The sequence below is a fragment of the Diadema antillarum genome, unplaced genomic scaffold (assembly GCF_040938485.1).
Source record: "Diadema antillarum isolate AM-2024a unplaced genomic scaffold, OU_Dant_1.0 seq00000229_RagTag, whole genome shotgun sequence".
Taxonomy (NCBI): domain Eukaryota; kingdom Metazoa; phylum Echinodermata; class Echinoidea; order Diadematoida; family Diadematidae; genus Diadema; species Diadema antillarum.
Window position 1 is genome coordinate 329,597 of NW_027271279.1, and position 13,462 is coordinate 343,058.

At 38.3% G+C, this 13,462-nt stretch overlaps 1 protein-coding gene across 1 annotated transcript; it reads right to left on the reverse strand.

Annotated features, from left to right (window-relative positions):
• Window positions 1–316: 316 nt before the first annotated feature.
• Window positions 317–12,943, reverse strand: LOC139729227 (lysosomal Pro-X carboxypeptidase-like). Its single transcript, XM_071640160.1, has 9 exons — window positions 12,759–12,943; window positions 11,637–11,777; window positions 10,712–10,813; window positions 10,040–10,221; window positions 7,081–7,238; window positions 5,503–5,675; window positions 3,965–4,129; window positions 2,727–2,914; window positions 317–579 (listed from the first exon to the last, which is right to left on the reverse strand). The coding sequence occupies exons 1-9, from the start codon at window positions 12,927–12,929 to the stop codon at window positions 375–377; spliced, it is 1,485 nt and encodes a 494-aa protein (XP_071496261.1). The 5' UTR covers window positions 12,930–12,943; the 3' UTR covers window positions 317–374.
• Between the last annotated feature and the right edge of the window lie 519 nt (window positions 12,944–13,462).

The following is a 13,462-nucleotide window of genomic DNA, read 5'->3' on the forward strand; positions in this document are numbered from 1 at the left end:
TTATTCTATTCTTATGCTGCATGTTACATTGTGAGTGGGATGTTGTGTTGTGTTGTGTGGTGTGGTGTTGGTGCTAGTGTTAGTGTTGTTGTTGGTGTTGGTGTTGTTTTGGTGTGGTGTTGGAGTGGGTGTTGGTATTAGTGTTGGCAATAATATTGGTGTTGGTATTGATGTAGGTATAGGTATTGGTGTTGATGTTGATGTTGGTATTGGTGTTGGTGTTGGTGTTGGTGTTGGTGTTGGAGTGGGTTTTTGTTAGTGTTGTGTTGTATTGCGTTGTATTGCGTTGTATTGCGTTGCATCGTGTTGTGTCATGTTGTGTCGTGTCGTGTAGCATCCTATAGCAGGTTCCTTGTCTATCCCTTTCGAGGCCATCAGTGTCCCTTCCACCACTCTGCGATCCATCTACTGATATTGTCCCTCTCCTCCTGCCGAATCTTGAGCACCGTGGGTGGGTCCGCCTTGTTTGCACCCCTTAGGTCCAGGTGATGTGCACCGTCTGGGATGATTCCAGCCACCAGAGTGTCTGAGAGATCTGTGAGCACCCCGCCCCCATGCCACGGGTCAAGCAGGCCATTGCTGAAAGAAATCATTTCATTTTGTTTCAATTCAATTCAATTCAAACTTTATTTCCTATTTGATATATAGATATAAAAATACATGGGAATATGAGCAAATCACATACAAAAGTATAGATATAAAACAATGAAAATACACATAAAACAAAGTGCGATTATGAAAAAAAAGAAGAAATGGCATGGGAAAACAGATAGCATAATAAGTACATAAAGAACACACGCTCAATATCATTATTCTGTGTGTGAAGTTAATCGAAAAATGGTATGTGCATACAAAGTCAAAATAGGCTTGTTATGTTGCACATACCCTGAGCTGTATTAATTATCATTACATGTACATGTATTATTATTTCAGTTAACAGTGTCTGTCCTAATAGACGACATACAATTATACTCACCGGATCATGAATGTATTCACATAATGCTTATCTCAGGATCAGCTTAAGAAAGACAAAGAGTCTATGTTGATCTTCCCACATACTGAAAGAACTGTTATCATGTTGTGCATGTCTTCGTCAAAATATTGAAGTACTTCTCACCCTGTATTGAAGTATATTTTATGTACTGTTCTGACATTCTTTCTATACTTTTTTTATTAGATGTCAAAAGAAAATGAAATGAAAAGAAGAAAAAAAGAAAAATGATATATGATCCCTCTGTATAACATCATTTACTTGTAACACAGAACACATATAACAGTAATAACACAGTTTGTGGTGATAATTTAAAGCCACTCTATGAAAAATGTTGATTAAATGCAAACTATAAAGCACATTGGTAAAAAGCTGTTAGAAGGAAAGAGGATATGCAAACTGAAAGAAGAAAAGGAAGGAGAAGGTAACACAGGGATATTATGAATTAAAAAAGACCTGTACAAGTTGTGTCACAAAACCGAATCACATCTTGTCTCAAGATTCAAGAGCCACTGCAGCTTAGTGGATAAAACCACAGACTCTAAAATTTCAGATCAGGCATGCTCCTCCACAGAAAATGACAATGCTCCTTTAATTCCATCTTGCTTGCGTCTTCTATGTGCTTTGTGTTTGTTCTCTAGCCTCTTGAAGATTATAAGTATTAGTTTGCCTTGTCAATGATTCATTCCGACCATGAAGTAATTGTTGCATCGCTATCATAAGTGGAGGTAATATGCTACAATAAACCAAATTGTTTCTGTTCAAGAACCTACAATACTCTGCATGTGAGGTCTATTACACATATGTAGTTTTAATGTTCTCTCAATTACAGTATACAGTTGAACCTCTATTATCCGGCCTCCCTTTATCCGGATCTCTCTATTATCCGGACGCAATCTCGCCGTGATTTTTTTAAATAATTACGGGAAGAAAGGGGGATTCCCACCTCCTTGAGAACTCCTACCCAAACACACATGAATTACATATTACTTCCAATATGATTAACATACATTGCATCAAATTTCCTTCCAAATTGCTTACCTTCAGACATTTCAACATCCCGAAACATCCCCAAATGTAACAATGAAAAGGTTGCAGTATACACATTACTACATGTGGTACTACAATGGGCTACATCAGTACATGTGTATGTATATGTACATGTATAAAGCATTGAGTCTCCCGTATCCGGCCAAATCCCTTATCCGGATGAGCCCAGGTCCCGACTTGTCCGGATACGAGAGGTTCAACTGTACTTCATAGTTGGAAAGTATTAAGAGGGAATCATCATTGTATAATTACACAATAGAGTACACTCTTTAACAAGAGTGGGGTATAACAATAATACAATGGCAAGATCCAAGTTTTGATGGTCAGTCACACAAACTGAATACTTTATGAAACCAAAATATAATCCCACTCATTATTTGGTTGTCCCACATACCCACATTCACGTTGGCAATCCGAGCTTGCATGGTCTTGAAGACAATTGCTGAAATTTTGCTCCAGTTTTACAGTCTGTAGAAGTCTCAAAATATATCGGTGGTTTGCACAAACCGAGGCGTAGGAAGAGGAAGGAGAGCTATGGCATATCTACATCTACAAGGTTTCTTTCAAAATACTTGTTATTATTACAACTCTTCCTAGGCTCCAAACAAGTGGAATCATTACATTGATATGATAATAATGAGATGAAAATGATGATCTCATACAAATTTCCAGTGTGATTGCCTACCTGAAATAGATGTTACTGGATGCGGTGATGTTTTTCCCTCCAAACTGCGTCTTGATCCACTCCGGCCGCGGCGTCACACCCCACGTTTCCTGGCAACCCCTCACGAAGGCGTCGTAGTCCCATGGCATGTCGTAAAACATGTCGTTCTTTCCATCCGCGCATAATGGCATCACCATTTCTGTACATGACTTTAAGATTTAAAGTAACACAACACAGAAGCAAAAGATTATTATAGATCTCTGGAACTTCTGTACAAGTTGCTAAAATTGGAATGCCTATTTAGAGATCTAAATACATTTTTTTTTTTTTTTTTTATAGAACCATCAATCTAGTTGTAACTGTCTAACTCTTAAGACACTACAACTTCCAATGCACCTCATACATTTAAACAACTGCTTGATAAATAGATAATTGAGAATGTATGACATACAGTATCAATGTAATGTAGTAATGACGATTACTAATTCGGGTGTGCCCATAATACATCTCATCATGACACAAACAGAAACACAAACACATACACATTAGTACACACTCACCCATATTCATGAAAAATCCCATGTATGATTTACAAAAATGTAATGTTATCTATGTTTCAAACACTGAAAAGTAATAATTGCAGATTTCCTTGAATCTAATATCAGCAGGAATAGCACAAATGAAAATTTGCATCTCTCATGTTGTCTGGTAAGGAACTTCCATCCAGTACAGTGTAGCATGCTGTCAGCAGTAAAAAGCTCCTTGACGGAAATGGGGCAAAATGCAGGGATTAAAAGAATGGTATATTTTCGGCAGAGATGAGGATTGAGCTTTTAGCTTTCTGCAAGATACCAACAAAGCACTTATGAAACAGCACAAAGCATACCATTCTACGAGGAATTCAAAGTTTATTTGATGAAAATCGATGTTGGAATGGCTGAGACATCCAAAAACACGGTCAAACAAAGATATCGTAATAAAAGGTGGGTCCCGTCCCACCTTTTATAAGGATTGCTTTGTTTTGCATATCTCAGCCATTTCAAAATAAATTTCATCAAATAAACACTGAATTCCTCTTGAAATTACATGTTCTTTCATATTTCATATGAGGTTTCTCATTATTTCACCAAAAAATGTTAGAAACCTGAAGTTAGGTCAAAACCAAAATTTTACAATCCCTTTAAGGAATACTGCTATTCCATCACCACCATTTACTTGTTGCCGGTGAGCGAGGGCTCACTTCGTGGCAAGACACAAACCTGGAAGCCCCAGCCGAGGTCTTCAAGACTACCGGTGGCATCCTGGCTAAGGTTAAGGCAAGGTGTATTCCCCGTGTAGTTGTAGTAGACATCGAGACCCTGATGTAGCTCCTCCAGGAGCTGGGCGTCGCTGGGAGACGGTATCGTGAAGTGAGAGCAGACAACCTGTAAAGACAATTTTAGGGGGTTTTAGGAAGATGATTTAAAGGTGCATAGTCCCGGTAGTGTAGAGGGCGCTGTTGATGATACTGCCGATCACTGTTAGCATTGATACCAAGATTACTGAAGTTGAGTTGTCATCAAGAGTAAAGTGCGTAGGTGTTGCTAAGTAACGTTGCCTTAGTTGTCTTCTTTGCGCATCGCGCAGTCTGTAGTAATGCCAGGGTGCGTGCATAGGTGCTTGTTATTATGACATCACAAAAGAAATTTGCTAAAGCTGTCATCCCCCTCAGCCGAATCATGAGCCGAACTGTGATCGTACCACTGACTACAGTGAATCAGACTTCTTCGGACTTGGGGAAGTGGGCCACAGCGGAGGAGTCAATAGCATAGGTCTCTATAGGAAACTTGCGCCATGCGCCCGCGTACGCATTTGACTAAAACACCGGGACCATGCACCTTTAAATTACTGGCAATTCCAACATGATGTTTAGTATCTCCAATATAATTTTTAAATGGTCATTTACATCATGTACATGTACTGTGGTGCTTTTACACTAGGCTGCAGTGCTCAAGACATTTGTGACTCGGTCTACAACATTTCTTCCTCTTCATTCTTTTCAGAAAATCATGTACTGTTTCTCCTCAAAGTTTCTTAAGCTGTCAAGGACAGGCAGATTTTGTTATAACACACATTTCCCATAGACACTTGCCCAAGTATACTCGGGACTCATCCTCAAAGGATTAAAGCTGAAATATTAGAAAGACGTTACTTGTTTGAAACAAAAGATTTTGTGGAATGTTCTTTATATTTTCTTTATACTGTTGTCCACTCATACGTCATAACCTCTAGTAGTCTCCTCATCCAGCGGTTCCAACACCAAAACTTTAAAAATTCATAACATTTGCATTGATTGTCCAATTTTCTTCAAACTTTCACTGATGTGTTCTACTAATGTTGCTGCTTTCACTCAATCCATATTGCTCTTTGGGTTTGCGTTCCCTTGAAAATCTATGTTCAGTGCCAAAAGAAACTTTCAGTTCTGATGAAGAATTTTAGTGACACTTCCTTATAGCTACTCTGAAGGCCATAGCTCCTTATCATATCTCCTGTAATAAATGAAGTTCCTGCTGTGAAGGAAACATTCATCATACAATGTATTTCGCTGATTGAACCATGATGATATTCTGGTACCAGAATTTCCTTCTTATTGTTCTGCCATAGCTACAAAAACATTAAAGTAGGACTGGTTCACTTGTTCAAATGACTTTGCTATGACAAGAGTATGTCATACTTAATCTTATCGCTCTTGACCACAAAAACATTTCAAATATGCTAAAAATGAAGATGACACAGGCCACAGGAAAGATGGCTGTACCTTGATAGGAAATGCCGGAAGCGGTTCCAGGAAGCTAGCAGGGTATGGATAGTCCACCATCGCCAGATTAAACAAGGTGTCAGCAAGCCATGCGATCAACCCATTCACATCAGCCTCGGTCTTAAGGGAATCACAAAGCTGCAGGCTCTGTGTCAGGGTAGCGCGCCCAGAAGCTTTGGGATCCAGAAACAGTTTGATACCATAGAACAATCAAATGGCACACACAATAAACTTTATTTCTGTAGGTTCTTTGCTATCACGATCATTGTACTACATAATATGTAGCTACAAAATGCCATACACTATTTTCTATTATTCTTGGAAAGCACTCGATGGTAAAACAATTAATAAGAAGATTTAAATTCAGCAGCATACATTTTGGGGAAGGCCTATAAAAACATGTTTTTACTTTGCCATGTACATATCTTGGAAAGTTCCAGTGCACTTTGATAAAATTTTCATATGATTATCATTACATAAAATCTGTTTGACCCTCACAGTCAAAATTTGAAAATCGGATCACAAGCTCCTCAACTATCACTGCCGTCACAACATGCATTACTGTTATGATTATTCCACTATCCAGAAGCGTATTATTCTTGATTTAAATAATACCACTAATTCTATCATTTGGATCAACATAAGCAATATCATCATCACTTTAAAAAAAAAAATCATTATTATGATCATATCAATGTTGTCATCACAACCATCCTACCATTTATCTTTTCATCGGGTGACCATCATTACCATAATGACCATAACATTTGTCATCCATCTCCCCTCCCCCTATCATATCCACTGCAACCAGTATACCACTACTATCAGTCTTTTTAATATCACTGTTATAACCACTATCATCATTGTCATCACCATCATCATCATTACCATAATAAAACATCATGTCTGACATAATGCAAAACATCACCACCATTAAACATCAACTAAAGTACATCTATTATCCAACATTATCATTAACATGATTGCTATTGTTGGTATCAGTCAGCATTTATTACCAGTACTATTATCTTCATCATCATTGACATCAACATCATCTGCAAGGGTTACATAAACTTTGATATGATAATACTAATAAAAAAAATGTCCATTGAATATCAATAAGATTGTCTACCACCATCACCATAATAACTATCATCATTATCAAACATCATCAATAAACATCATCATGATCACTATCATCATATATCATGTTTCACATAATTCATTATAATAGAATACATCAACATCAGAACTACCATCATATAATCATGATCGTCATTGTCATTAACCATCCTCACTCATAGATCATCACCATCATCACCATCATCATCATCATCAGGGGCAGATCCAGGAGTTCCGTTAAGGGGTGGCGCCTTTACAAAATTAAAGGGGGGCGCTTGCGCACCCCTCATTTTTTTCTTTTGAAGTTCTTTTGTTTTAACAAAAAATAAAGAGGGGGCACGCGCCCGGTGTGCCCCCTTCTGGATCTGCCACTGATCATCATTGTCATCATGACATAACCATCTCCATCGTTATCAAATCTAATCCTTCTCATCATCAGCCTGCTCTTAACCATACCTGTCTGTCCAATTCTGGTGATGGTATCCCAGCTCTGGTGAATGGTGTCATGGCAGACCTGGCTGGCATTCAGGAAGTCTTCACTGATCACCCTAAACTGGGTGTAGCACGGCGTCAGCCCAGTGAACTGCCATACAGGAGCAGATGCCGCCAGTGACCTGAACAAGCAATCATAAATAAATGGGTGCTATAAACTGAAATACAGTCAAACCTGTCTTAGCGGCCACCTGTCTATAGCGGCCACTGAAAAATCCCCCTGAGAGAAAAGCTCTGTTAAAGACCCTGTGTATAACGACCACCTGTCTAACGCGGCCAGCGGCCACAAATTTTCTTTCCTGTGGTAGCTTTTAACCTGTCTATAGCGGCCAAAGAGATGATAATTCAGTGCGTTTTTCTGCTTTTAGTAGCCGTACTAGTCATTCATGGGCAACTTTCAGTGATCGCCATCACTGCTTTCATCGCTCATTTAGGATCAAGCTTTCTTCACGACTGTGCACATGCTACTGTGCAACAATAATTATTTCAAGAACACTGGCATTGTTCAATGCATGAAGCACACGTGTGCATACATACACACATATACATGAACATGTACCCGGTACTCATAGATGTATACAACGATGATACATTGTAGGCAATGCACACAAAGTTGGATAACCTGTCTATAGCGGCCACCTGTCTATAACAGCCACTTTTTTCGTTTCCCTTGGGTGGCCGCTATAGACAGGTTTGACAGTACTTTACATGACCACCGACTTGAAATTCATTTAGAGTATCAATGTTTTCATTTCAGAGCCAGTGCTACTTAAAGGGAACGCAAACCCAAAGAGGAATGTGGATTAAGTGAAAGCAACAACATTAGTAGAACACATCAGTGAAAGTTTGAGGAAAATCAGACGATCGATGCAAAAGTTATGAATTTTTAAAGTTTTGGTGTTGGAACCACTGAATGAGGAGACTACTAGAGGTTATGATGTATGAGTGGACAACAATATAAAGAAAATATAAAGAAAATTCCATAAAAATTCATTGTTCATGAAAATTACAACTTCCATCAACTTGATACTGACATATGTTGAGGGTAGCAATTATTCCCCTGCTTTCTGAAAGCAGTAAGGCAAGTGCTCTTTAATAATGCTAGAAAAGTGAATTTTTGTTGAATTTTCTTTATATTTTCTTTGTATTGTTGTCCACTCATAAGTCATAACCTATAGTAGTCTCCTCATCCAGCGGTTCCAACAACAAAACTGTAAAAATTCATAACTTTTGCATCGATTGTCTGATTTTCATCAAACTTTCACTGATGTGTTCTACTAATGTTGCTGCTTTCACTTAATCCACATTCCTCTTGGGGTTTGCGTTCCCTTTAATATATCAGGGATGTAAAATCATATTCATGGTCTTGTTTTAAGTCTTTGTCTTAGTCTGTTGAAAATAGCAACCAGCTACAAAAGCACTTAGAGAGTGCAGACCTCCTCCAAGCCAGCAGCTCATTTCTCCCATACACGTATGCAATTTCCCAAAATAGAAGCCTTTTGTTTATGTCATCACATTCCAGCTGTACAGCGCCTTGCCAAAGCAGAGCACGCGCTTTGGTGCACGTATGAAAACCTCCAGTATGAACAGCTTGAGCTCCAATTTCATAGACCATATATGCCAAAAGATAAAAAATCCTACAAAAAAATGAAAAAAAAAAATCCCGAATCACTACCAAACTTTAGATCATCTGTTTTTTTTTATCATTATTGAGTTTTCTTGCAAGTTTCATTCAAATCTGTTCACAACTTTTTGAGTTATCTTTCAAACAGACAAACAAATGCCGATGATCACATAACCTCCTAATTCCTTTTTCGCTTTTATTTTCATGAATTTTGCGAGTCAGGTGCTATTTGCGAAATTAAAGAAATTAAAAAATATTGCCTCTGATCCCGATGTGGATGTAACGTACGCAAGTACATTTCTCCATTCAGTACAGGACTCCACGATCGCGAATTTAACCACTCGGGAAATTGTCGGGAATTCCGGATTTGCGAAAGTTTAGACTCGTGAAATATATGCTGTATACAGTATATGTCAGACTATTGCTGCTATCTTGCTTCACTTTAATTGAGAGTTTAGAGAGACAAAGTGAGGGGAGAGAAGAGAGAGAGAAATAGATTAGAGACATTGATAGGTCTAAACTTTCTTAGATACACTCTCATAAGTGTTGTCACCTCTAGGTATCTCAACATCAAGGAAGAGATGACAGTATCAGTTTCTGTACATGATCAGACAATGGAAAACTGTTACATGCTTGACAATGGCGAGTTTGGCCCGTTGCTTCAGCTAATGACATTGTTGCTCTGCCACAGTGGCTGTTCCTGTGACTATATGGTCAGTAACTTAATCTGCTATGTTACAATATAATTTCTTCATATGTCATGATATGCCATACTTCGGTTCTCCATAGATCAAAGCATGCCAACATGTGACCTGATGTTACTACCTGCCCATAAGCAGGAAAGTACACGGAAATACGATACACTATCACAACACAAGTGACAAGGATACAAGAATACACAAATATTTACACACAAAGATAAAACATTTGGTGAGACCATTTCAAAACAAAGATAAAATGATGCAATTCTGACATTACATTGATATAATATACTTGGTTTTTAAATTAGTAACATATAATAATATTAATTCCCGACACTCATCCAGTTATATGATGCTATAAAAATACAAAACAGATAAAATAAACTTATTCATTAGTTTATATATTCAGAGCAAATCTTTGACTACGGATATTACTGAATTTAATAGTACACTGGTGGCATTTTTTACAAGTTACCATCATTACTATGTCTAAATGACAGTCATTCTCATCAAGAATGCTCCTCCTTCTCCTCCTCTTCCGTAATCCCCATTGATCTAAAACTTTCACCCATTATAAAGGGAAATTTTTCATTCTCACCCACTGATGATGCTGGGGTACTTGATGCGCATCCACGCTGCCAACATGCCCCCGTACGATCCCCCGAAAGCCACGACAGGTGCGTTCTCCGCACCTGCAGTCATGGCTTTCAGGTTGGTTATGAAGACGGCATAATCAGCCAAGGCCTGCTCGGCTGTAAGATAGGCAAGATGAGCAAGATCCTGTAACATAGGAGAGAAAAAGCGTACAAGAATTCAGAAACAATTACATCAAATAGCATACATGGGACCATGTTGTTATGAGCTACAGTAAGTAACTGGACCTAATATATGTGGTCTTACAAATTAATTACAACAAATAAAAGTGCCCACATTTTTTGTGGTATAGTCGCATAGAGATGTTGAATAAGAGTTGTAAAAGTCACATCAAAATGCTTCAGCATGAACGCCATTAATTCTTGCATCATTTGAGCTCTACTTCTTTATTTCGCTATGTATAATATTATCTTTATATATGATTTACATCTTATGTACTGTCATAATATGATTAAGAAGAAAATTTTGACTTGACAGCACATTGTAAAACTTTTGCACCTTTAATTTTCCCTGAATTAGGCGACTTCATCAAAGAATAACAATGTATATTTCCTTGTCCCTGTGACAAAAAAAGAAAGAAAGAATAAAAAAGAATTCTCAAGGAGTTGGATCAAACCTTGTATGAGTCATTGCCATATGGCAGTGATTTGCCGTAGTAACGATGTTCCGCAAAAACAACCAGCGCCTGGAAGTCTGGAGCTGTGTCCCACACAAAACCCTGTGAGTGATTTAGAAAGCAAATCACGCAATACATGAGGGCATGTTTAACAGAACATTACTTTAAGTGTTAAAATTGTTCAGACTTATGCATCAAGAGAAACTCCTGTACCATTTCTTATGCCAATTTCCTATGATTTAAATATTAATGAATATTTCTGCATCTCATAAGAATTTATTACAGTAACAGTGAATCTACAGATTTAAATACACATTATTTGTAATGAGACCTGAAATTCTAAAAATTAAAGAACTTGCCAATTATCACCCACAATTCTTTTCACAATGCTACCAATCCTGACAAATTTTGTCACTTTGATATAAAAATAAACACACTTTGGCATTAGCACTTTTAAATTCTTCTGAATAGATACTTTCAAAACAAGCATAATACATATATCTATATATATATAGAGAGAGAGAGATAGATATATCGTTGGTGGGGTGACAAAACCTCGTATCTCAATATTTGGTGAAAATGAGTTTTCTTCATTATATTGAAGCTAGGAACCATTACTATGTAATTCACAATCCTTATATGCCCATCTGCAAAAATAAGGTCACAAATGATAAATAAAAGTTGGCTGTTTCCATTGACTTACATGTTATGGCAGCCATGTTTTTTAGCTCACCTGAACATTTGACATTTTTGAGATACGAGGTTTTGCCACCCCACCAACGATATGTATATGTATGTAAATTTATTGCTAATTTATTTGTTCATTCATTTGTTTATTTTATATACACAATATAGTTTCCATATTGCACATTTACCATGGTATATTGGTAAATAAAATTGGAAAAAAGAAAATAGACTGACTCACGGTGTTATCACAAAACCAGGCTATGTCTCCCTCATTTCCAGTGTAGAAGAAGATCGGCCCTTGACCAGGTTTCCAGAACTTGTCCGAGATGAGGTATCGCATCTGAAATGTGTCACTGTTGTGAAAGCTGAAGTGGTCCACCTATTTATGGGGAAGGCATGTAAGAGAAGCTTAGAACTACATGTACTGAAAAAGTGGATATTTTCGCGTGACTAATTTTTCGCGCTTGGTCGGGTCGGAAGAGTTTCACGTGTTTTTAATTCCGCGGAATCAAGACATCACGCACAGGCACATATGGCAAGGAAAAATATTTGCGTGCTTTTATTTTCACGCTAGTTTCTGGTTGCGCGAAATGCGCGAAAATTTGAACACCGCGAAAATTTCCACTTTTACAGTAGATGGTACAAGACAAGGCAAGACACAACAAGGCAAGAGAAGACGAGACAAACAAACACACACACAAAACAAAAACAAAAAAACAGGCAATGCATTCAATAATTACATCACTACAACTTTGTACAACTACAAGAATGAGTTGTTTTGAGTGACAACGTGAAAGTCAAGATCGATATCAATATTCTGGATAACTGATTTGGTTCAAATTCATGTGAGGTGATTGGAAATATTAAAGCCCTAGCCGCTAGGCCAAGTAAGCTGTACAAAATTCAATTGGCATGGCAACCTTTGGCTACTCATTTAGTATCCTTTTTGTGTGCAGTCAAATTTTGGCATGGGCGGCCAAATTTTTGCCAAATTATGACACGGGGAAAAGATAAGTATTTTCTGTGATTTTGGTGCAATTTGAGAATGAGGAATTCTTATTGTGGGGCACTGTAACCAGTAGCACAGTAGTAATGCTGCACGTTCAGGTCCATGCGATTAGCACAGTTCATAAAGAGCCCAGAGGAATTCAGGATATGAATACAAAAGTCCATCAGTGCTGGATAGCGCATCTCACTTGCATTTGAGGGCATTTGAGAGCCGAATTGCATTTGAGAGCCGAATTGAAGTACAACCGTTTTCTTCTATTTCTTACTAATAGTATAGTACTTTCTAGTACAAGTAGCCTATATGGCCTATGCTCTCTAGGGATCTGATTATGTGTTTCCTGACCATCCATACCTGTTGTTCAAAGAAGAGTTCCTTGTGAGGGTAGCTGCAGCCCTGATCGCTGATCTTTGCTTCAAGACGGCTGTTGATACGTCGCCCAAACAACACACCAGCAGCTGGAGAAACACAGCAGATTACAGCACCGCACAGCAGCACTCCTGGCCAGAAGTTCCCGCGGTCCATTCTGCCGACGACACGTCCCTGCGGCGCAGCAGATAAACTGGTCGAAGAAGCGTAGTGCTAGAGATGGTTTCTCTTCTTAGATTGCTATAGCTTTAAATCATTGCCCACGAAACCCTTGTAAACAAATTTCAGCGATCAAGAGGAAATGAATACAGCTGGGAGAAGAAAAAAATGATGAAAGAGCTCAGTGCAGCATCGCGTTGCCGACAGTCGAACTCGAGCACTAGTAATAATAATACACACACACTGTAGGCCAAGGCAGGAAAGTCGCTGCTTTGATCAGGTGACCAGTCACAAGACTAAACAAGCACGTGTGGCATCGTCAGCGAATTTCACATAACGTTTCTTATGTTTTGTTGGTAGTCTGCTTCCTTCAACCTCAAAGATTTTTGCAGATCTCGGTGACAGTGCAGTGTTTGTTCGGCAAGGAGAAACCTAAGGATCCTTGGATAGCTCTGATGATTCATCAGTCCGACTATAGTGGAAAGATTTCACGAATTGAACGAAAAGTCACCACTTAAAGGGCCGGCGGA

Coding starts and splice junctions, on each gene's coding strand:
- LOC139729227 (XM_071640160.1), bottom strand. CDS start 12,929: ATGGACCGCGGGAACTTCTGGCCAGGAGTGCTGCTGTGCGGTGCTGTA. Junction 10,814..11,636: donor CCTGGTTTTGTGATAACACC/GTGAGTCAGTCT, acceptor AATCACTCACAG/GGTTTTGTGTGGGACACAGC. Junction 5,676..7,080: donor CACCAGAATTGGACAGACAG/GTATGGTTAAGA, acceptor TGGATCCCAAAG/CTTCTGGGCGCGCTACCCTG.